This window comes from Drechmeria coniospora, chromosome 03 (assembly GCF_001625195.1).
Source record: "Drechmeria coniospora strain ARSEF 6962 chromosome 03, whole genome shotgun sequence".
NCBI lineage: Eukaryota > Fungi > Ascomycota > Sordariomycetes > Hypocreales > Ophiocordycipitaceae > Drechmeria > Drechmeria coniospora.
Genome location: NC_054391.1, coordinates 3144347 through 3167687, shown reverse-complemented (window position 1 = coordinate 3167687; position 23341 = coordinate 3144347). Strand labels below are relative to the sequence as shown.

At 57.8% G+C, this 23341-nt stretch overlaps 7 protein-coding genes across 7 annotated transcripts; 5 read left to right on the top strand and 2 right to left on the bottom strand.

Moving 5' to 3' along the window:
* Positions 1 to 212: 212 nt before the first annotated feature.
* On the bottom strand, positions 213 to 2941 carry DCS_06689 (uncharacterized protein; the record flags this gene model as incomplete). The annotated part of the gene is made up of 3 exons (XM_040803977.1): positions 213 to 1399; positions 1467 to 1646; positions 1708 to 2941. 3 exons carry the CDS (start codon positions 2939 to 2941, stop codon positions 213 to 215), a joined length of 2601 nt encoding a protein of 866 aa, XP_040654081.1.
* Positions 2942 to 4758: 1817 nt separating this feature from the next.
* Positions 4759 to 5373, top strand: DCS_06688 (peptidyl-tRNA hydrolase domain-containing protein; the record flags this gene model as incomplete). Its single annotated transcript, XM_040803976.1, has 3 exons — positions 4759 to 4916; positions 4972 to 5232; positions 5289 to 5373. 3 exons carry the CDS (start codon positions 4759 to 4761, stop codon positions 5371 to 5373), a joined length of 504 nt encoding a protein of 167 aa, XP_040654080.1.
* Positions 5374 to 6642: 1269 nt separating this feature from the next.
* DCS_06687 (glutaryl-CoA dehydrogenase) lies at positions 6643 to 8739 on the top strand (the record flags this gene model as incomplete). The annotated part of the gene is made up of 4 exons (XM_040803975.1): positions 6643 to 6856; positions 6919 to 8318; positions 8375 to 8426; positions 8468 to 8739. 4 exons carry the CDS (start codon positions 6643 to 6645, stop codon positions 8737 to 8739), a joined length of 1938 nt encoding a protein of 645 aa, XP_040654079.1.
* A 1021-nt stretch (positions 8740 to 9760) lies between these two features.
* Positions 9761 to 10746, top strand: DCS_06686 (ubiquitin-conjugating enzyme; the record flags this gene model as incomplete). Its single annotated transcript, XM_040803974.1, has 5 exons — positions 9761 to 9804; positions 10033 to 10078; positions 10215 to 10244; positions 10355 to 10538; positions 10607 to 10746. 5 exons carry the CDS (start codon positions 9761 to 9763, stop codon positions 10744 to 10746), a joined length of 444 nt encoding a protein of 147 aa, XP_040654078.1.
* A 431-nt stretch (positions 10747 to 11177) lies between these two features.
* On the top strand, positions 11178 to 11952 carry DCS_06685 (uncharacterized protein; the record flags this gene model as incomplete). The annotated part of the gene is made up of 2 exons (XM_040803973.1): positions 11178 to 11312; positions 11668 to 11952. The coding sequence occupies 2 exons, from the start codon at positions 11178 to 11180 to the stop codon at positions 11950 to 11952; spliced, it is 420 nt and encodes a 139-aa protein (XP_040654077.1).
* Positions 11953 to 13236: 1284 nt separating this feature from the next.
* On the top strand, positions 13237 to 15161 carry DCS_06684 (NADPH oxidase; the record flags this gene model as incomplete). The annotated part of the gene is made up of 3 exons (XM_040803972.1): positions 13237 to 13400; positions 13471 to 15015; positions 15128 to 15161. 3 exons carry the CDS (start codon positions 13237 to 13239, stop codon positions 15159 to 15161), a joined length of 1743 nt encoding a protein of 580 aa, XP_040654076.1.
* Positions 15162 to 18409: 3248 nt separating this feature from the next.
* DCS_06683 (uncharacterized protein) lies at positions 18410 to 19695 on the bottom strand (the record flags this gene model as incomplete). The annotated part of the gene is made up of 3 exons (XM_040803971.1): positions 18410 to 18463; positions 18531 to 19309; positions 19374 to 19695. 3 exons carry the CDS (start codon positions 19693 to 19695, stop codon positions 18410 to 18412), a joined length of 1155 nt encoding a protein of 384 aa, XP_040654075.1.
* Positions 19696 to 23341: the final 3646 nt, after the last annotated feature.

Genomic DNA, 23341 nt, shown 5'->3' with positions numbered 1-23341 from the left:
AGATGCATAATATTTCAGTGAGCTAGTACCTGAGCTGTGAGAATCTTCTGCCCCCCCAACGCCAACCATGAGTAGTGCCGCCGCGAAGAGACAATAGCAGTGATAGGGCACCGAGATGCATGAACGAAAAGAATCTAACCGTCACACTGCAGTGGCCATGTAGGAAGGAAAAGATGGCGAGCACCGGATCTTGCCTGACATCTGCCGCGAAATCACTGCCGATAGCGTGCCAGCTGGGCCATGATGTTCTGGACCTGGGCCTGCGCTGCTGGATCGCCGCTCCCGGGCGCCGCGTTTGGCGGTTGCTGTGCGCCGTAAGAGGGAGCAGAGGCAGAAGTGTACAGGCCATGCGGAGGAGCGTGTGCCGGAGAAGGGGCGCCGCCGCCGAGACTGCCCAGAATAGCTTGGATGTCAACCTGTGCGTTCGCTGCCGGGACGGAAGCGCCATACGCAGTAGGAGCGCCGGGGGCTCCGCTCGGGGAAGGCTGTATTGACGACAGGAGCCGCTGGAGCGTCGCGTTATCAACCTGTCCCATCAGGTTGGCAATGTCCACCGCGCCCTGGGGAGCATGTGGCTGCTGCTGCTGCTGCTGCTGCTGCTGCTGCTGGGGGTACATGCCGGGATGCTGGGCACCGGGATAGCCGGACGGCTGGGAGGGCTGCTGTCCGTACTGGTTCGAGTATCCACCACCGGGACCGTAACCCTGGCCGTAGCTCGGGTTGCCGGACGCCTTGGCGCGTAGAATGACCTCGGCGGCAGTGGGCGGGTCCAAATCCAGATACTGGTCGAACCGGACGTTGCTTCCTCCTGCGGAGCGGTCGAAGGCTTGAACGGGGATGCGTCCTCGAGACTGGGCGCGAAAGTCCAAGTCCACGACGGCGTGCACACCCTCGGCGGCCTGTCGCTGGACAATCTGTTCCTTGGGCATCCGAGGATGCAAATACATGATTTCAGACTTGAGCCCCTTGGCCTTGAAAGCCCCTTCGACCCAGGTGGCAAAGTCGCGGTTGACGTCCGGCTGGAGGATGAGCTGCACGTCTGGGATGTCGGCGCCGTACCTGCGAGGCAGGTCAAGCTCGGGCTCCTGCTGAGGCCTCGAGTACGGGCTAGGGCTGCGTCTCCGGTAGGATTCCCGATCATTCCGACCGTACGCTGGGGACCGTGAGCGGCCCCGTTTCCCTCGGCCGCCATCGTAGGAGCCGCGGTCTCGACCGAAACCCTCGTCCCTACGGTGGTGATCGTTCCGCCTCGGCGAGTGGTTGCGTCCTTGTCGGTGCTCGTCCCGGCCCTGGTGCTGCTGCTTCTCATTTCTGCGGCCCGCATCACGCCCCCTGCCCCTGTCGGGACTTCGTGCCCGATCCTTTTTGGACTTTTTCTGTCGTCGCGACACTTCGAGATCTACACGTACGCTTACAGTTAGTTGAATCATCGCCAACGAGGTAGAACGGTGGAGTCATGTACTCACGAATGCGACGGCCTTGTATCTCGGCTCCTTGCAAATTCTCCATGGCTGCACGACCCTCGTCCAAGGTGTGGTATTGAACGAAGCCATAGGCTTGCTTCATCGAAATCTGGGCAACCCTGCCGTATCTGTGAAAGACTTTGAAGACCTCCTCTTTCGAGACTTTGTCACTGGAGAGATTGCCTGCAGATAGAGAATGTTAGCGCCATGCTCTGATGACCGTATCCAGCAGAGGGGATGGTACCAATGAAGATGCGAGAGCCTTCGGGAAAGCGCTCCCAGTTCGCTTCGGATATGTACTGGCTTTCATCCGTCGTGAACTGCTCCCACTGGCGTTGGTAATCGGGTTCCTCCGCTTGGAGCGGCTGAGCAGTCAAGGAGGTGGCCGAAGCCGCCACCTCCATGGACGTCACCTCGGTCCCAGAAGCAGCGTGAGAAGCCGGCTGAGTTGGAGTTGACGGAATGGCGCCGCCGTTGGAGGCCGGAACATGGGACTGGTCAGGATGGTCCGCGACAGACGGCTGAGGGATGGACTGAGGCAGAGGAGGTCTCGGGGGAAGAGTCGAGGGCGATGGCAATGCAGGAGATGGAATCGGAAAGGAAGGAACGGCGGATGCGTCTGCGATCACATCAGATGTGGTAGAGGGATCAGCACCGGGGCCGGGCTGCGCCGCTTGGCTGGTCAGGTCAGCCACGAGCTGCTGGATATCAAGAGAGGAACCTTGAGACTCCGTCTCGACCACGTCTTGGTTTTGGATGGCTGACGAGACAACGGAGCCGGCGAAAACCTGTGGCTCCGGCTCACCTGGAGCTTGCGATGGGCCCGTTGCGACGAGGGCGGGATCTGTCTGTACCTGAGATTGGGCAGCCAGGTCATCGACGGTAGCAGGAGCGAGATCACCCTGATCAGCCATGGCAGATGCGTCATGGGCAGCATCTTGAACGGGAACGCTCGAGGGTCGTCCATCAGCATTCAAGGGATCGACCGGGGCCGAAACGGTCTGGGATTCTGGCTGCATTGGCTTTGGTACACTCTGGGACGCCTCGGTCGCGTCTTGCGCGTCCTCCACTTCCGGCTCAATGGGCGAGTCGAAAGTCCTGGCATAGTCATCGTTACCATCGACCACTTCGGCCTGCGGTTGGGCCGCGGGTAGGGAGGTAGCTTCGTGGATGTCGCCATCATCATACGGGTCATTGAGGCTGTCGTCATCTACAACAATGTCGTCATGATGGCCGGCCAGCTCATCACCGGCACCGGCAGTGGCAGGGTCGAGGATTTGGCCTTGATCGGCCATGATGACGTTGGGGTCGGCCAGTGTCGTGGCAGTGGCGACCATGCCGCCAACGATATTGATGGTGTTCTGGAGGGACGGCACCACGAGCGGTGTGGCCGTGTATATGGGCGGCGGGTGAGATGCAGGGAAAAGATTGGCAGCGATCTGGACTTTGGTCTTGAGATCGGCCTCTGGCTCTGACATCAAGCCCGTCCTAGCGCAGGCGGTAGGGGGCGAGTGAACGGAAACTGGACCTGGATGACCAGTTGTTGCATTCGCGGGGTGGCCCAGCGTCTGGCTAGAACTCGGCGAGACGAAAGCTGGGCGGAGGCGTAGAGGACGCGAGGAGGGAGGATGAGGTGGTAAGGTGGGCAGGTAGACTGATCGATTTGCACTATCGATGGTGGTGGGGCTCGTCCCGGAATCAGCGAGCACCGTTGACGACTGACCAGGATGGCGGTACGAATTGCCAGTCGGAAGCAGATCACAAGGCAGCTGAAGCTGAGGCCGTCACGTGAAGGCGGATCGTCATCGACTGTACGACCGTGGCCTCGAACGGAAGACTCGTGGGTGCAGCTGGGGAGCGGCGAGCAGTCGAGTTGAGCTTAGGTATTGCTCCCTCTGAACGACGACGAACGAGCCGGGATGATGAGGTGGTGGAGGTTGGAAGAAGGAAGAAGTGGCGGCACAGCAGACCAGTCAGAAGATTCCGCTTTCATGCACAGGTTGCGAAAGAGGCCAGGCAGCAGGGGGGGGGGAAAAATCCGTGTTTGCTGGACAGCAAGCTAGGCCATTTTGGGAGCTCGTCTCTTGGTGGGGAAGTGGTGCGTGGGGGACTTGCACTGTGCTGTACTTGTACCGCAAGTTCTTGCTGCCGAGCAAGTACCGTACGGGCACGGAGTGCAGTAGTAATGTAATAATACTGTACATGCAGAGAACGGAGTGTTTGGAACTTGTTGCGGTGTACCTTTTCGTACGGTATACTTGTAATTCACAAGTAAGTACTCCGTACGGAGTACTCCGTACTGCTTTACTACTAGGCACCTAGGACTGTACCCAGTATGAATGCTTGTGCAGGTACTTGGACGTGGTACTACCGGCAGAGAATAATATACAGTACTTTTACTCCGTACTCCGTACTGCAATAATACCTACTAGGTAGCTAGCTACGGAGTACAGTACGGAGTAGTTGTACATGTACAGTACGTAAGTAGTACAGTACAAGTAGGAACGTACACGTAAGTGTACTGCACTCCGTACTCCGAATAGTATTACGATACTAATAACTGCAGTGTACGGAGCACTGTACATGCAAACTTACCAACTACTTTACTAGGTAGGTAGGTAAGTATGCAAATACACTACAAATACCGCAATAGGTAACATAACACAGTTCGCCTTTCATGATTCATACTAGAACCAGTAAGCGCATCCACTAGGTCAGTGCAGTACTGCCAACATGTGCAAGTACTTGCTGTACTGTACTTAGACTCCTTGCACAGTACTGCAGTACTGCATGTAATATGAGGTACCTACTAGGTACCTAGGTACTCAAGTACAGTACTGTGCACTTGCTACTACGTAATCACTGTACTGTACTTATGTACTTAGGTGCTCTAGTAATAACGGAACATGGAATGGCCGTCTCATGCGTCTCGACAACAACCAAGCTTCGGCTTGACTGTTCCATCCATCCAATCCCTCCAGTAATTCCGCAACAGTTGCAAGGAGAGGCACAACTCCACCGAGTGCAACTACGGATGGGCAATTTCCCATTGACATTGACGGACAGCATTTCGACTGATAGACACGGCCGAATTTGGTCACCCTCCCTGCGCTAGGGGGCATTACGGTGGGCACAAGAAATCGTAGGGCTCCTTGCATCGGGAGCGCTGCGCAATTTCCATGTTCATCACCCATGCGAAGCCTAGAGCGGAAAAGACATGATGCTCCGTCCTCCATGTCGAGCATCCTTTCCAGCACTGTCGTCGAGACAGCCGTCCCGACCCTTCGTTCCATGCATGCGATTCAAGCGGTACGAGGCCTTCGACTCGCAGTTTGACCAAGATGCCTTGGCAGAAGCGCGGGCGTGGCATCAGAAATTTCAACAATGCCACCTCCCCAAAGGCATCATGACATTTGCAAGATCCAGCGGTCCCGGCGGTCAACACGTCAACAAGTACAACGCCCATCCTGCCGGTGTACGGAACCAGGCTTGACTAACCAGTCTGCAGGACCGAGACCAAGGCGATTGCTACGTATCCCATCAAGGACCTCTTGCCCGTCTTGCCAAGGTCCTTGCATGCTTGCATTCGCGCATCAAAGTACTATACTGTCGGCACCGATTCGCTGACCTTTCAGGCACAAACGCATCGGTCAAGGACGGCCAATGCGGATGCCAATCGGAGGAAACTGTTTGACGAGGTTTTGCGAATGTACGAGGAGAACACGCCGTGCGAAACGAGCAAGGAGAAAAAAGAGAAGCACAAGGAAACGTGAGTATCGTTGTATCCTCCTCTTGTTTCTTGCCGGCCTAACGAACCGTTGCCAGCGAGAAAAGGTTTCATGAGACGAGAATCAAGCAGAAGAAGGCAGCGAGCGCGAAGAAGCAGTCCCGCAGAGGACCCCCCGAGTGAGATGCACCGGGCATTCTGCTCTTTCTTGCGCCATTTTTCGACTTGTACCTTTTTACCGCCCAATACCTCTGCTGCTGGAACCGAAGTAGGGCAAGGCCTAAAGTTGCGTTCACGACGTGTCATGATGGTCATGGACAAACTCTCCCGTCAGACCGACAGCCTACCGAGATCATGGTGATTTGAGCACCGCCATGAGTCCTCCCTCGAAGCTAGCCATGGCCGGATGTGTAAACGACGCAGGCGTGGGAACGAAAGGCCTACGGAGCAACGTCCAAAGTGCGAGCCGTCCTTTTCATCGCACTCTCCGACAAAGGAAGGCTGCCCCGTACGGGCAACGGAGGCATCCTTGCAACCAAGTTTCTTGATGGACCGAGTCAGCAAGCAAGACGGACCGGGACGGTCAGAGAGAGCACCATTCTCTCAAGTGCAGTTCGTCATGACTTGTCCACCTTCCGTCGCATGACGTATACTGGTGCCTTGATGTAGCTCGGCTGCACAGTACTTGCAGTCCTTTGTTTACCTGTGGGCAGACCACTGGTAGTAGCCTCTCAAAATTCAACATACCAAATGCCCAAAGCCTGCCCAATGGTTGCGATTCAAATTACTCGTTGAAGTTGTCTAGCTCGTGTAGGATGCCGAAGGGAGAAGCCCAGCTTGCGCGTACAAAGTAGGGCACCGACGAAGGATACGATCACTTGTACTTGTACTCTGTAGACAGTCAGGCATACGGAGCACTTTCGGGGTGCGGAGTATTACTCTGTACTCCGTACTCCGTACTGTGTTCAGAATTCGGCGGTGTACAAGTGCTGTAATTACACGCATGGTTGCTGGGTTTGGCGCCAGCTAGTGATAATACATGGTGCTGATACTCCGATCTGAGAGGGGGTCGGGTGGCGGGTAAGTACAGTGAGCGGGGTGGCAAAAATGTCGATTCAGTTTGTAGGAGCAGCGCTACCAAAACTGAATCGTCACTTTTGTCCAGTGACTCCAGTGACTGCACTGTACCTAGTACTGCTTCAGTGGGGTTCCCCCCGGGTTCTGTCGGCACCCCAGGGCGGTTCCTGGCCCGAATGGAGCCCGGTGGCGACATTCGTGCTACCTCGTCATCCGTCCCTTTCTCCAACACGATCATTGCAAGTACACTTCCCGTCCTATAATACTGGCACTGCATCATTCACAAATCCGCCAACATCTGCCGCCCCGGTCACGAACCTCCTCCTGAAAGCGCAAAGCCAGCCTCTCTCTCGGTCGTGTGGATGCTCCATTGCCATGCTCAGACACGCCCTGCGGACGGTTGCTAGGAGCAGCGCGCGAGCTTCGACGTGGCCCGTCGCTGCTCGTAGCTTTGCGTCGGCGAGCAACACGCCGCGGTTCAACTGGCAGGACCCTCTCGCATCCCGAAACCTCTTGACCGAGGAGGAGCTTGCAATACAAGAGACTGCAGAGCGGTACTGTCAAGAGCGCCTGCTCCCTCGGGTACTACGTACGGCCGACCCAACGCTCCCCCCTCGCCGTTGCCGCCCATGCTAAGCTCGATGGTCACAGAGGCCTACCGTGACGAGTACTACGACCCCAAGATTCTGCAGGAAATGGGCGAGCTGGGACTGCTCGGTGCCAACATCGAGGGCTACGGATGTGCCGGCGTCTCGTCCGTCGCCGGCAGCCTCATCACCCGCGCCGTCGAGCGTGTCGACTCTGGCTACCGCTCTGGCATGTCGGTCCAGTCGTCGCTCGTCATGGGCGGCATCTTCGAATTCGGCACCGAGGAGCAAAAGGAAAAGTTCCTTCCGGACATGGCCAAGGGCAAGCTCCTCGGCGCCTTTGGCTTGACGGAGCCCAACCACGGCAGCGACCCGGGCAGCATGGAGAGCTTCGCCAAGCCGCACCCGACGAAGAAAGGCTTCTACTCCCTCAGCGGATCCAAGACATGGATAACCAACAGTCCCATCGCTGACGTGTTGCTGGTGTGGGCCAAGCTCCAGGAGACGGGCAAGATCCGGGGATTCTTGATCGAGCGCAAGGACTGCCCGCCGGGAAGCCTGGAGACGCCGGCGATCAAGGACAAGAACGGGCTGCGGGCGTCCATCACGGGGATGATCCAGATGGACGAGTGCCCCGTCCCGGAAGCGAACATGTTCCCCGAGGTCGAAGGCCTCAAGGGCCCGTTCAGCTGCCTCAACAGCGCGCGGTACGGCATCTCCATGGGCGTCATGGGCGCCCTCGAGGACAGCATCGCGCGCGCGCGGACCTACGCCCTCGAGCGGAAGCAGTTCAAGGGCAACCCGTTGGCCAGGTACCAGCTCATCCAGAAGAAGCTCGCCGACGCGGCGACGGACGCGTCGTACGGAGTCCTCGCCTCCATCCAGGTCGGACGCCTCAAGGACGAGGGTAAGGCGACGCCTGAGATGATCAGCATGGTCAAGAGGCAGAACTGCGACACCGCTCTGCGAAACGCTCGCATACTGCAGGAGATTTTCGGCGGCAACGCCGTGAGCGACGAGTATGCCATTGGACGACACGTCGCGAACCTGTTTGTGACGCAGACGTACGAGGGCCAAAGCGACATCCACAGTCTGTTTCCTCCGTCTTTACCCATTGGCCTCGGCCTCGGAACGAACTTGTCTGACATTATGCGCAGGTCTTATTCTGGGCCGGGCCATCACGGGCATCCAGGCCTTTGTCTAGCCGGCTGGACGGGTGCGCCGAAGCGCAAGGCCCAAGCGATCGACGAGGCGATGAGCAACCGCACGCTTTCGACATTTGCGCTCGGTGACTTGATGGCCAGGACCACTCTCCGACGTGCTGAGCGGCATGCTACGAGGCTCTCCGTCAGTAGAAAAATGGAGAATAAAATGAATGAAAGCTCACGTTGCTTCATGGCCGTCTCGCATGCGCTTGCTGTCACCAGCAGTAGTGCTTTGACACTGGCAAGAAAGTACATGCAAGTACAACTACGTACAGTAATTACTTGCGTAAGTACTGTACTTTACAGTAGACATAGGATGACGGCAGCTGGCGGCTGCCACGGAACCGGAACGATGGAATCGCCGGAAGTGCGTGAGTGGAGAAGCTCAGCAACGTACCTACCGTTAAGGACCTGAATGGCGCACCGCCATGATTGCCCGGCGCGTCTTTTCTCTGCAAGCAGTTTTTCTGCAAGCAGACTCCAAGTACAGTGTATTTCTGCCGTGGCCGGCGCACTCGCCATCTGCGAGCTCCGCCGTCACGGCCGTCGTCCAGTCCGATGCCAAGCTGTGCAGCGTCATGGGCGTCGTGGTGTTTGGGGACCGAAGCTACAGCACTGAAGAGGCTAGCGTAGGCCTGTCGATGGAAGCGCAGCGAAGGTCGTGGCAACCCGCGTGCTAGATTGGCGTGGTTTTTGCCCGCGGGGGACGTCGGCAACGAGTGACGAAATGGCTAGCAGCGCAAGGTGTCGAGGAACGCGGGGCTTGTTAGCGACCGAGTCACGGAGGCAGGCCCCTGAATCCGCAAAGTCCCGTCGTGGCGGTGCCTGGGACAGGCAGGCCGCATTCTCATACGGAGTACGGAGTACCTGCAAGTACTCGTACCGTACCGTACACGTACAGTACAGTATGTAGTCTTGCTTTCCAAGGTACAAGGTGATGTGCAAGCATGTAATTATCGGTGCTCTCTTTCAGATGGACAAGCAGTGCTTCGTCGCACGAAGCGTAACACTCTGCGTCACTCGTAATGACCTCGTGCATTTGCGTAATTTTAGACGGTATTATCAGAAAGTATTCACTTGCAAGTTCAAGTAGCCGGATGCTTACTCATGTATTACTTATTTGCCACTCTCGCAACCAAACGGGTAGTGGGGTCCATCCAGGTGGCAACACAATACTTACTGTACTTCCTTTCTGTACGGCACAGTACCGTGCAGTACTTAGTTGTACGGTGCTTTGCAGTGGGGGGAGGGTGCTTGCTGGACTGGCTGGCCGTATGGATAAGGGAAAATCCTGTGCCCGGCGTGCAATAGTCAGCAGCCACCCACCCATCCAGCCCTTGGCTGATTTCGTCCTCAGCCGGCACCACCCCTGTGACTTGTCTCTTCTACACAACAACGCCGTCACGACGATCCGGAACCGCAATCAAGTCAAGACCTCAACCCCCCCCCTCCCCCCCCCCCCAAACACGACCTCAGGGCCTACAGAGCGTCGAAATCTGCCGGAGTTCTCGGCTGTCAACCGTCTGCTTTGCATCCGCTTCTTCGTGCCGAAGAAGCCAGCTCTTGATTGATTGAAGTTCGCCGCTACCCTTCTCCGCCCGCATCGTTTCTTCATGGCTAACCTGCCCACCCCCCCTCGGCGCGCAGAGCATCGACAAGGCGACCCCCTTCTCGCATCCTTTCACACACTACTCTGCCACGATGGCTCTCAAGCGCATCAACAAGGAGCTCACTGACCTCGGCCGGTAAATACTGCTGCCCATTCTTTCGCCGAAGGCTTGCGAGGGTGGGCGCTAGGAGCCCAAATGTGAGGTGGGGCGGATCCTTGAGCGGGGTCTTTTTGATCACCTTTTGGACGTCCCGACACGCCGCGACGAGGCTCCTCCCCCCATCGCACCTTGGGCTGCCATGTTGCGGCCACCGGCAGAGGCATCTTGCAGAGCATGGACTTGACTGACGCTGTCGTCTTCCAGTGACCCGCCCTCATCATGCTCCGCCGGCCCCGTCGGCGAGGATCTGGTACGCAGAACCACCCCATGCATGACCAGTTCGTCCGTCGCGCGCCGCCGCGTCGTACGAACGAAGCCTGCCCGGCGGTCTCACGCACCGGCGGCGCCCGCGGCTCCATCGGACGGCGGCTGACGATTAAACACAGTTCCACTGGCAAGCGACAATCATGGGACCGGTAAGTACGCACGAGCAGCCGAGCACCGGCAGCGACGTCGGCGTGGCACGTAACCGCATCGCTCAAGATTCCCTCTGGCCGGTCCGGAATGCATCTCTGACGGTCGACAGGGCGAATCGCCGTATTCCGGCGGCGTCTTCTTCCTCGCCATCCACTTCCCCACCGACTACCCCTTCAAGCCACCCAAGGTCAACTTCACGACGCGCATCTACCACCCCAACATCAACTCCAACGGCAGCATCTGCCTCGACATTCTGCGTGACCAGTGGAGCCCCGCCCTGACCATCTCCAAAGGTTCGTGCCCGTCGAGCTCGGCCTCGGCGCTGGCGACGTGGGACGTGGCGCTGACGCAGCGTGTCTAGTTCTCCTATCCATCTGCTCCATGCTCACCGATCCCAACCCCGACGACCCGCTGGTGCCCGAGATTGCTCACGTATACAAGACGGACCGATCTCGATACGAGGCCACGGCCCGGGAGTGGACCCGAAAGTATGCCGTCTAGGCTGGAGGCGGCGTCGGATGATGACTTCATGATGGTGGTGACACGATGCGGCGGTGGGTGGTGGCTTTCGTCATTGTTTTCTTCTCTCGCAGAATGTACGACGCGGCGGATTTCGGACGAGTCATGGCTGTGACGGACGTCGGAGGAGGTGTTTCTGGGCCACCTGCGGCGGCGGCACACCGGGCCCTCCCTCCCCTCCCCCTCCCCCTCCCCCCTTTGTCTGTCAAGGTGTATCCGGAAGGCTGAGCTAAAGGATGACGGTTCCGCGGGGGGATGCCGACGAGACTAGACAGACAGACCCATCAGCCATTAAAGGCATATCAACAGTGGACAAGGGGCTTGCACATGGATGAACGTGTGGCGATTTTTTGCATGCAGACAGAGAGATGGCGAACGTGGTGCATCTCGCCTTGCCCGTGCCGTCCGGTACGATGCGCGCTCAAGAAAGGTGCGCAGGCTCGTCGGAGCCCACGCATGGCTGCGTGGCTGCGTGGCTGCGTGGCACCCGCGGGCGCCCTGCTGCCGCCTACGACTGGCTACGGGTTGCCTACGTTGACCTTGCCGAGGTCGGTCCTGGACCTCATCAAGCGCATGTTGGCCCGCGGCGTTGCCGTCGGAGAGAGTGGGCATCGACGTGAAAAGGCACCGACGTACTGCACGAGCCGGTGGCCCAAGTGAGGTGGCGCGACAAAGACTGTTGCAGTGAGTTTCACGGAGGCGCGTCCGACGTGCGATGCTCGGAAGGACGTCGGAAGCCGCACCGAGCGGGTGACGGATGTGGTGCCCCAAGCTCTCGGTGCTCAGATAGTGCCGTGCACAGCAAAGGGGCCGACCGAGCCACGACCCATGCACCCACCGTCGATCTCAAGGGGCAAATTGCGTGGAACCTGGGAAGTTTGAGGTATACCAGGTCGAGCAGAGCATGACGACGACGATGGTGACGATGATGATTCGGACGATGACGATGCGGACGATGATGATGCGGACGATGATGATGCGGACGATGATGATGCGGACGATGATGATGATGCTGCAGACGATGATGCTGCCGCTGCTGCCGCTCCTGTTGATGGTGACGATTCTGGCAGCATGAGTACCTATGAGAGCCCGCCCTCCAGCCCGTGGAGCGGTTGCCAGCGGACGAAGCGGCAACAGCGTGGTAGGAGCTGCAATACTAGCGCACAGCACGCTAGACAACGCCCGTGAGTTGGTGCACCCGGCGGACGGCCAGCGGACGGCCAGCGGACGGCGACGATGATTTGTGTCGAAATCGACAGGGGAATTAGTGGGAGATCCATGCGTCCAATGGGCTTCCAGCATCGAGCTGGTATCAGGTACAGAGTGCCCTGGGTATCCATGCACAGGCGCTCGCCGGCGCTCTGAATGGTCCGAGGCCGACGAGCAGTGGTGGGAGGTGGTGGGAGGTGGTGGGAGAAGCTGGCCCACCCTCAGCAGGTCGTGCAACCGCCAAGAATCCCTTACAGGTATTACTCCGTACTCCGTACTCCGTACAGTAAACAGGTACTTGTACAACCACCGCCCAAGTCAAGTGGCATGTACCGACGACCCCGAGTGTACTTGGAGTCCAGTACTCGCACGGGCAGGGTGCCGAGTACTCACATCGTACTCGCACTCGTTCTCATACTCTCGCACGTACATGTAATGTACAGTACGTGCCGGTGTACAGGTACTTACCTACCTACCTACCTAGTACCTACAGTACCTGCCTGCCTGCCTACCTGCCTACCTACAAAGTGGTCGTAGACGAGGAAAGGTGATGGCGACCCGGCCATTCACTAGTATCGGGGAGTTTCCTTCATCAGCTGATGTCGCTCGGAGTCTGCCCCTTCTCCCTTTCCTCGCCGTTGAACTTGCTCCATCTCGTTGGCGGCAGGTCCTGCAGAGCATTGCCTCGCCCTTCATTCATGGCATCCAGCGATAGCAAAGCACGCCAAACCACCGACTTTGTGTGCCGTCACCTTCGCTTCTGTCATGGTTATTGCCCCTTGGTAAGTGTCGTCGTCTTCTCCACGCCGTCGAATCGTCTCAAGCAAGCCGTCGTGAGGCGACTGCCACCGATGGCACTCTCCCGTCCAGTGGTGGAGACGTCTAGTTGAGGCCGCGTGTGCCATCGGCCAACATGTTGAGGCTTCGCCTGTCACGACCTCGCCCAGTGGCTGCGACGTGATCATCACCTTCATCCGGGACGAGATAATTAGTTGGCTTGTCCGAGCACGTCTGACCCGTCATGATCGCAGAACGGCCTACGCGGAGACTTGCAGCAGAATTCGAGCGTTTGCCGGCGAGCGTGCCTGACATCTCAGGCCCACGGCCTCCATCGGAGACGAGGGTGTCGGCGGGAGGAAGCAGGCCTTCACATCCGCCCGTGCGTGGCTGCCCTAGGCGTGCAAAGGTGCCGCATTCTTGCATCGTCGTCTCGCACCATCATCTCTTCGAGCAGCCAACAGCGTTGGTTGGCTTTGCCGGACGATGAGTTACGAACTCGGCGGCTACGAGAAGCCGTCGGAGCGGTCGAGATGGACGCCCCTCACTCGCATGCTGCTGTCGGGCGAGATGACGCAGGAACGACAGGTCGACCTGACGGCGAGGGAGAAGCTTGACCGATGGATGATCAACGAGGGCTACCGGCGAGTGTAAGTTCCCCCCGCACCCGGCACCCACGACGCCCTCTCGATGCCGGGACACGGCTGACGGGCTGGTCAGCTTCGTCTTCGTCTTCATGATCGCGCACGCGCTCATCTTCTCGTTCGCCTGCGTCCACTACGCCGTCAAGGACAGCCTGCAGGGCGCCCGAGACCTCTTCGGCTTCACCTACACCGTCGCTCGCTCGTCGGCCGTGGTGCTGCACGTCGACGTGGCCATCATCCTCTTTCCCGTCTGCCGGACGCTCATATCGATGCTGCGCCAGACGCCGCTCAACGGCATCATCCAGTTCGACAAGAACATCTCGCTCCACATCATCACGGCCTGGTCCATCGTCTTCTTCTCGTGGGTCCACACCGTCGCCCACTGGAACAACTTTGCCCAGGTGGCGGCCAAGAACAAGCTCGGCTTCTACGGCTGGCTGCTCGCCAACTTTGCCAGCGGCCCCGGCTGGACGGGCTACGTGATGCTCGTCGCCCTCATGGGCATGGTGCTGACGTCGGTGGAGAAGCCGCGGCGGGCCAACTACGAGCGCTTCTGGTACACGCACCACATGTTCATCCTCTTCTTCTTCTTCTGGTCGCTGCACGGCGCCTTTTGCATGATCCAGCCCGACGTGGCGCCCTTTTGCGCGAGCGTCGGCGCCTCGGCCGTCGGCGTCTTCTGGCAGTACTGGATGTACGGCGGCTTCGTCTACCTCGCCGAGCGCGTGGCCCGCGAGCTCCGCGGTCGGCACAAGACGTACATCTCCAAGGTGATCCAGCACCCGAGCCAGGTGTGCGAGATCCAGATCAAGAAGGAGCACACGAGGACGCGGGCCGGCCAGTACATCTTCTTCTGCTGCCCGGCCGTCTCGCTGTGGCAGTACCACCCCTTTACGCTGACGAGCGCGCCCGAGGAGGACTACATCTCGATCCACATGCGCTGCCAGGGTGACTTCACCATGGCCGTCTCCCAGGCGCTCGGCTGCGAATGGGGCCGCAAGGGGGACGCGAGCAAGGTGGTGGGCGTCGACGGCGACGGCAACGGCAGCGGCAGCGGCAACGGCAACGGCAACGGCGTCGACCCGGCGCTGCGGCGCATCCTGCCGCGCGTCTACATCGACGGCCCCTTTGGCTCGGCGTCGGAGGACGTGTTCCAGTACGAGACGTCGATCCTCGTCGGCGCCGGCATCGGCGTGACGCCGTTTGCGTCGATCCTCAAGTCGATCTGGTACCGCATGAACTACCCGCAGAAGAAGACGCGGCTGCGCAAGGTCTACTTTTTCTGGATCTGCCGCGACTTTGGCTCCTTTGAGTGGTTCCGATCGCTGCTGCTCGCCGTCGAGGCGCAGGACGTGGAGAACCGAATCGAGATCCACACGTACCTGACGGCCAAGATCAAGGCCGACGACGCGACCAACATCATGATCAACGACGCCAACGCCGACAAGGACACCATCACGGGCCTGCGAAGCCCGACAAACTTTGGCCGCCCGAACTGGGACATGATCTTTCGCGGCGTGCGGAAGCTGCACTGCCCCGGCGAGGCCGGCGTCTTCTTCTGCGGGCCCAAGGGCCTCGGCAGCGCGCTGCACGTGTACTGCAACAAGTACACGGAGCCCGGGTACGCCGGCGCCCCCCTCCCCCCTCCGTCCTCCGTCCTCCGTCCTCCATCCTCCCCCCTCCCCCCTGCACGGCGGCGCCGGGTGGTGACGTGCCTGCTGACGCCGCGACAGCTTCTCGTACGTCTGGGGCAAGGAGAACTTTTAGCCCGGCGAGGCTGGCGCTGGCACTTTCGACGACTGGTTCCACGCCCTGCTTCGGCACCGCACGGCGCACGAATCACACGCGCGGGACGCAGAGCTGTCGAAGGAAACGGACGGACCGTCGAGCTGGGGACGAGAAGGGTTCGAGGCACGCGGGCGGACCATGTTTCCCGGCACGCCGTCGACTTGAAGGGGAGGGGGATGGTGCCATCCATGGCCGGCCAGCAGGTGACGAGACGGACGGCAGGCTGCTCAAAAGGCGATGGACGTTGTATTTTCCGGCCACGGCGTATTTGCTTTCCAACCAGCCGAGCTTCCAATGTCTGCCACTTCCACATCTGCCAGCAATGGAGCAATGCATGATGCTGGATTCGGCCGTTGCCGCGACCGATGCGTGGGTAATCATCACCCCTACATGTGGTAGGACATGTGGTAGGGAGTTGTGGATGAGCTCAAGCTGTACAAGATGAAGTCGATTCACAAGTACTCTGTTGCACCAAACCAGCCACAAAAAAATGGGCGCCAGAGTCAATGTGGACATAGTAGGTGCCATATGATGCGACATACTCCGTAGTTGATCTCGCCTCGCAGCGCAGATGACATTGCGGCAAGCGGGCGGACATGTATTCATGTACTGTACTTGGACATGAACTAAGCATACTCTACCGGCACCCCTATGAGCACTCTACCGATACACCTACTTACTTGTCTCGGCGCCTTTGCCGTCGACACGTTTGTTTGCGGCCTTGCAGAACATGGCTAATCCGAAGGGAGCGGGGAACAAGGAAGCAAGCAAGTAATTCATGTACTTGCACCTATTCATGTGCCAGAAAATACGGCCACTAGCATTAGCGTGGTGCGGCGGTATTATACGTAACACTAGGAACCTTACCGCACAGTACCTAGCATACTGTACAACGAAGCCCTTGTACAAGCACAACAGAACGTAAGTACAAGCAAGTACTTGCTACGGAGTACGGAGTGCTCCGTACTATATTACTGGAAGCAATACCATCCGGGTCTTGGCGATTCCTGCAATTGCACTCCGTACAAGTACTCGTAAGCAAGTAAGTACTTCCTGCATGTAGTTGTACGCACCTTGCAGCCTCGCTTGGCATTTGGGTTCTGGTTTGGTATCAAGTACAGGAATACCAAGTAAGTGCACGTACTGGGCGCACCATCCGTGCAAGTACAGTACTTGTAGGTACGGAATACTCCGTACGGAGTACTGTAATTAAGCAAGTAGGTGCAATTGCGTGTACCGTGTAAGTACATTTAAAAAGTGTGCATTCGTGCAATTACTGCACTGTACGGAGTACACCTGCAGACAATCACGTACGGAGACTCCGTACTCCGTACGGTCCATGTAATTATCACATGTTTGGGATCGCACTGGGTAATATTACTAATGGTAACAAGTTGAAAGCAGGGGGCCAGCGGGCGATGGGCCAAGGTCTATACTTGGATGGCTAAGTGTATGGAGTATTTTTAATGCAGTACAGATATTGGGACTGTATTAGTCGGACAAGGGTACTGGGTAAGCACCATAACAGGACTCTGTATACCTAGTACGGAGTGCAACTATTATTACTAATATACTCATGTCCATCCATGTTCGGAGTACTTGTACATCTACTGTCTGTGTACTGTACGGAGCACAACTACAAGTACAAGTACGGAGGTGCTGGCTTTGGCCAAGTACCTAGTAATAGTACCTACGTACTCCGTACAGTGCATGCGAATGGCTGCCACACACACTGACTTGTCTGCATGCAAAATGTACCGTGCGGACATGCACCCCCTACTTGGTACGAAAAAATACGTTGTACAAGTACTCTTACGGACATGCAGCACCCAAGTACAGTGCATCTACTTAAGCACTGTACAAGTACTCCGTACTGTACTGTTCGTGCTAGATTACTGATAATACTCGTACACAATATATATAGGTGCAAGTACGGAGTAAGTACTCCGTCAGTACTCCGTACATGTACATGGTACGAGTTGCATGCAATCACGTCCTCGTACGAGTACGATGAGGTGAGGTGCAGTATTACCTAAAATGTTGGCCGCCAAGCCCGTCGAGCTGGCATTGCCTCGACATCGAATTGGCCCATGCCAATCACTATTACCTACAGTATACTTGAGTACTTCACAAGTACTCGCGACGGAGGAGGCTCGGGGCGCAAGGGTACGCCTGACGTTGCGCAGGCTCGTGTTTCCTGCTCCGGACCAGCGAAGGGGGTAGGCCGTATTGCTTGGAGCTTGTATCACATGTAAGTGCACTGCACTATGGAGATACTATGTAATGTACTAGGTACTTTTCTGCACGGAGCACGAGGTACTTGGTTACAGTGCAAGTATTGCTGTGCAGTCAGTACTAGGTAAGTACACTTGCTTGCAGGTAACTGCCCAGTACCTTAGTACGGAGTACTACACTTACAGATAACCGTGCAGAACACCTACAGGTAACTGTACAGTACACTTACAGGTAACTGTGCAGTACACTTCCCGGGGCTACAGGGGCATGCAGCTGCCGCGCCTGCAAGTAGACTCAACTACAGCATCCGTACTGTGTGCAATAATACATGTACAGTGCACTTGGGCCATCATGGCGTACGTGTCCGTGCGATTAATTGTACGAGCACTTGCTTGCTTGTAGGTACAGGTACTTGCTGGTACAGTCACTTGACAAAAGTGACGATTCAGCTTTGGTAGCGCTACTCCTACAAATCGAATCGACATTTTTGCCACCCCACTGTAGCAACAGCCACCGGCACCACCTTGGGCCTGGATGGAGCAAGTACCCAGTACTCCGTACCGCCGTCCAGGCGACTGCTGGGTGACGATGCCATCCCTTAGCACCCTTCCAGAGGACCCAGAGGGCCTGTTCAGGGCAGTTTTCAGCACTCGATGCTGGCGCGTGCTTGCGAGCCACCTACGGCGCAGCGAATAAGGTCACTTGGATGCCTGAGCACGTGCAAGGCCGAAAGCAGCATCATCTTCGTCGTAACTTGCAACCCCCTCTTAGGTTCTGGATACTCCTTAGCATGGTAAAGCATGCTCAGCCGCAACGCCGTCCATCGGTCCCCGTACGCCGTGCGCCGTCGAGCAGACATTTTTCTGCCAGCAAGTGAAAGAAGACGAAATGCAACACAATGAAGGCGGTCCGGCAGATCCCGCTGCCATCGAACGAGGTGCAGCGCCCTCCTACCCGCGGCCGTCGACCCGGCCCATGGCCACCTTTGCGGGTCATCGCCTGTAGCGTGACAGCACGCCGCAGGGACCTGGGTGCCCTTTGGAGTCCTGCCGTTTCCAGCCTCGTCAGCGTCCGGTCATGGCTCGCAGGTCAAGGCGGGGGGGGGGCGCGTACGTTGCATTTCTTTTCCATGAGAGTCTCCGTCGGAAGTCCGATGCTTGTCTGCCAGCCGGCCAAAGGGAGCGGTAGGTTGAGGATGGGCTTCATGGCGTGGGCGCAAACGTCGATGGCTCTAGCCGTGGTCAGCGGCACGTCGCCTTCCCCGACCGAAGCGATCGGCTTGACGCTGCCAGTCTCCGGCTGCGTCCCAGGCGCTCCCCGGACGGCCACGGGGTTGTATGAAAAGTCCAGGCCGCTCCCCGTTTGGTGCAGGACCAACTTGACATCTGTCGAGGCCGAGGGTGAGCGAAGGCGGTCCGGGACGAAGCGACAAGGGGCTGGGGGCGAGGTACCTTTGATGACCAACTTGTTGCAGGAGTCGAGAAAGGTCAACGGGACATTGCTCGCCGGAGGTTCGTACACGAGGCCGAGGTACGACAAGTCCTTGACGTCGATGGCCTGCGCGCCGAACAAGCCTTCTAGGTCGACGTCGTGCTGGAGGACGACCCGGCCCCGGACGGTTTTGCCAAACTTGACCGTCTTGATGGTGTCCTTGACCCTGACGTTGGCGTAGAGCGAGCCGGCGGCGGGGAAGCTGCCGAACTCGACGAGCAGGCGGAGCTTGTCAAACTTGGGCCCGTACCCCTCGGGCACGCCGTCCAGCATCTTGCAGTGCAACTCCTTTGATTTTCTGGGACAGGCAAGCCTCGGACCGCGCACACATCTCCGCTTATACTGGCACTGCAGCCCGTGGGCGCATCCCCACAGGGAGGTCGAGAGGGTGCAGGCGAGATCTGCCACGAGAGACTCGGAGTCAGCGAATCAACTTGTTGCCTCGCGGGACGTTGGGGCTCGCACCGTGACGATGCTCATGCGTTCCCGTCCCCGGAATGTGCCGTTTTTCAAACACCGACTTCCCGTGGAGGGCGGGGATGCAGACGCGCACGCTTTCGACAAAGGCCGCGTTCTGGTAGGCCACCTGGGCCGAGGCGTAGGCATCGGCGTCGTGGACCGGGCAGTGAAGGTTTTCCTGCAACAGATCGTGCACCGAGTCGCTGGGACAGCCGGCGGCGGGGGCGCTCTGGTCGGCCTGAGCATCCTGAGCGGCCGGCGCCTTCTCGTCCGCCGCCGGGACGGCCCGGGCGAGAAGGGGAACGACGAGGGCGAGGGAGGGCCGCATCTTGAAGGCCGAGGGGATGGGGGACTTGCTCTCTTTCGCGGCAGGAATGGAGCGACGTTTGGACGAGGACGGACGGGCCATCTCCCGTCCAGCCAAGGCCCGTCCTTGCTTTTATAGCTGGTGGGTAGCGGAGCTGGGGGAGATGAGCCGAATTCATGACGAGTCATCTCCTCCCACGCGCCGGCGTCGGCAGACGAAGCATCGCTCCGAAGACCACGGTACGCACGCCTGCGGTACTCGCCCGGCAATCCACCGCCTCGCCCGCCAATGCGTTTCCAAGTACAGTAAGTATGCTCGCGCGGGTAGTTTATCGCGATTCGTGTGGGTACCTGTGGTATAATGGACCGTGATGGTCGAAAGAAACGCATCCATGTCCCCCACCCACCAACCCCCCCCCCCTTGATATCAACTCATCTGGGTGCCAGCGGCCCCGCTTCGAAATTGCGAGTGCAGGCAGTTGAGCACCAGTGGTATGCGGTGCTATTGTAGGATTCGTCGAGCTCGACCTGGTGCCTGAGTAAGTAAGTAGGTGCAAGTACGTACGGTGCTTGCACTTGTTTGCCTCCGAGGCGTAGGTGCAAGTACGTGTGTGAGCGATCCGACGTGCCATGCGCTCCTCGCCCGCGCCCGCCCCTGCGGCCTGGCTGCGTACAGTGTAGAGGGATGATCGGCCGCGCATGGGAAGCGATCGGCTTTGCGTCGCGAGCCGGTGTCCAAGCAGCAAGCATCCGATGACGAGGGGCAAGAACATGCAAGCCCTCGCACACGAGCGTCGTCCTTGCTCGAGAGAGCAGACTAATACGTCGAGGAATTACTATCGAGCGCCCCACCCTCCCCTTCTATTCTCTGGCGCGTGGAGCCGGTCCCATCTACCGGTCCGTTGGGTTCTGGTGTGTGTGGGAACAGGCATGCTGACGGTTGACCACACAGACGGACCCCGACGGGGCTCGTCGCTTTCGCCGCAGGTTCGCGCTCCAAGGCGACCCCGGCACTGTCCCAAAACTGGCCATTACTTACGTTTCTTCCCTTCTTGGCCGACGTCTCTCCGCAGCACGTGCCGTCCTCGAAGCAAGCATGGTGCGTACGGCCACGAGAGGCCCATGCTGCGTACTTGTGATTCGGCTCATCCGTGCTGCGAGCAGGTGCATGCTGGCATGAAGGCTTCTTGATCGTCAGGTTCACGCACCGGTAGTAGCTGGCACCGCCTCACCATGTCATGGGCCGTACATGGTAGGCATCGCGCTAGCCGTCATGGCTTAACGTGGCCAAGAATGTCCCTTTGTGATGCAAAAATGCGCATCACCCCTGACGGCGCCAACCGAACCACGCGGTCGGAGCTAACGGCGCATGCGCATAATCCGCCGCCCGACGGGGAGGGCAGACGATGGCCGGCTGCGTCGATCGCCCGACGGGGCCGATGGAATAAATCCTGGCTTCCGCCCATGCACGAGCAGGCGCACGGTGCTCGCGGGTAGGCATGTCGTTGGCGTTACTTCGCACGACGCCGACTTGAGCGTTGCCACCGCCATGGCCTCTGCCTGCCGATGGATTCGGATCGATCATTGCACACGTTTGTGCGGAAAGGTTGCGAATACGATTCCCTTTGGCTCCCGGTTTGTCCGCACTCATCGCTGCTTGCCGTGCACAGAAAGACCGTACATGGTTGGCGTAGGTGACGCGTGAAGCTGCCGAGGAGGCACGTCTAGATAGACTTTGGTGTAGGTGCAAGCAAGTACATGCAAGACATCCTCAGTCGTAGGGATTTCACGCATACTGTATTTGTCCATGCGAATAGACCTAGTCGCACTGTGCAGCATGCACTGTAAATTACGTCTCTGCCGCGTGCGCCGCAATTAGTACAGGTGTATTATTCCTCCGCGGTGTACTTTATGTAAGTACTAGGTACTTAGTTAGGGCCTAGGGTACTTGTGCTAATAGCAGCATGATGTCTGCAATCTCCACTGGTTCTAGGACGCTCAGCTGCCAGGTCTAGCACCTAGTACATAATAGTTGAGTAAGTAGTTGTAAGTACGGATACACCTAGGAACACTGCAATATTACTGTACATGCATCAAGTACTGTAATTACTTGCAAGTATGTTGTACTCCGTCCGTACTGTGAGCGAACTCATGGACTCACGTACTGTACAGTAGTTGTAGACGCAAGTGTGCACGCGCAAGTGTTAATACTAAGTGCATGTAGTTAGCAGTACCGAGTAGGTACATGTACAAGCAAGTCCTGTAACTGCGTACTGTACTTGCCGAGTATCACTCCGTACATGTCTGTACCTACAGCACAGTACAGCACAGTACTACTAACACATACTTACAAGCAAGTACTGAAACTACAGTAATTACCTACTATGAATACACGCAAGTACTGCGATTAATTATCCTAATAATACATGCAAGTACAGTACTCAAGTAGGGGTTCAACTACGGAGTACTTGGATTTATACATGTACAGTACATGGATATGTGCACCTACAGTACATGGACATGTGCACCTACAGTACATGTACTACAAGTACACCTATACTAGGTAGAATCGATACTTGCCGTGCTAGAGGAGCCGAGGCCAAGCTCCGCAACGTCGCTGGTTCCGTGAGCTCCTTTTTTCCCCTCCTTCACTTCTTCGGCCATTCCGAACGCGTATTACAAGCACAGCACTCGCAATTCCGCACCTAGTGATTACTACACATGCTCTTCCCCGGCAAGCCAAGCAGGCCCAGCGCTACCCCGTCTGGACGAATGTCGATTCAAGTCTCGCGTGGAACGATGGGCTCTCCATGGCAGAATCAGCCATTCATCAGCTTCTACCACTCTGTGCTTCCTCCACTCTTTGGACCCTTTTATCATCCATCGCATCATGCTTGCCCTGAGCGCCACACGGACCAAACGACAAACGACGGGAGGAGACGTACGCTGGAGAGGAGACGCGCGGATGAAATGATACCACTCGTACGTATAGGCTCCGTATCGGCATAGGTCGATGAAACGTGCATGATTCGAACGGGGCGGCACAACGTTTTGCCCATCATCGCCTGCTAGGAGTGTTTAGGCCATCGAGGACGATCAACGAAGCCACAGCGGAGGAGGCTGCTTCCCCTTCCGCTACGAGCATGCCTCGATGGGGCATCTTCCTAACCTACTCTCCCCGTCGATGCTTGCGATGCCATTCCAAGACGAGAAAGGCTACGCCATACTACGTCGACGGCCCATAGCTATCATGGCACGATGCTCGACATGGCGCCATATTCCCGCGTACTTTCGGTGCCGCCTAGCGGTGTGGCCCATGTGCTGAGCGCTGGCGACGGCAGGCGAGGGCAGCATATTCGGCCGAGCCTTGGGGTGGCGACTCGGACCTCGATCTAGCAGCAGCCTCGACCCTCCTAGGAACATGTAGACCAACAAATCAGTCAATCACCACCGCGGCGACTCGGTCCTCTATTCTGGCGAACATTGACCAGCAAGTCCGTCCGTCGCCACTGCAGTGGCTCGGTCCTCTATTCAAGTTTCAATTTCGACCTTTTTACGAGCATGGACCGGCTAGGCAGTCCGTCACTGCTGCAGCGGCTCGGGCCTCCATAGTTTCACTTTGGACGTTCCGACGAATGCTTAACCGGCAAGCCAGTCAATCACTGCTG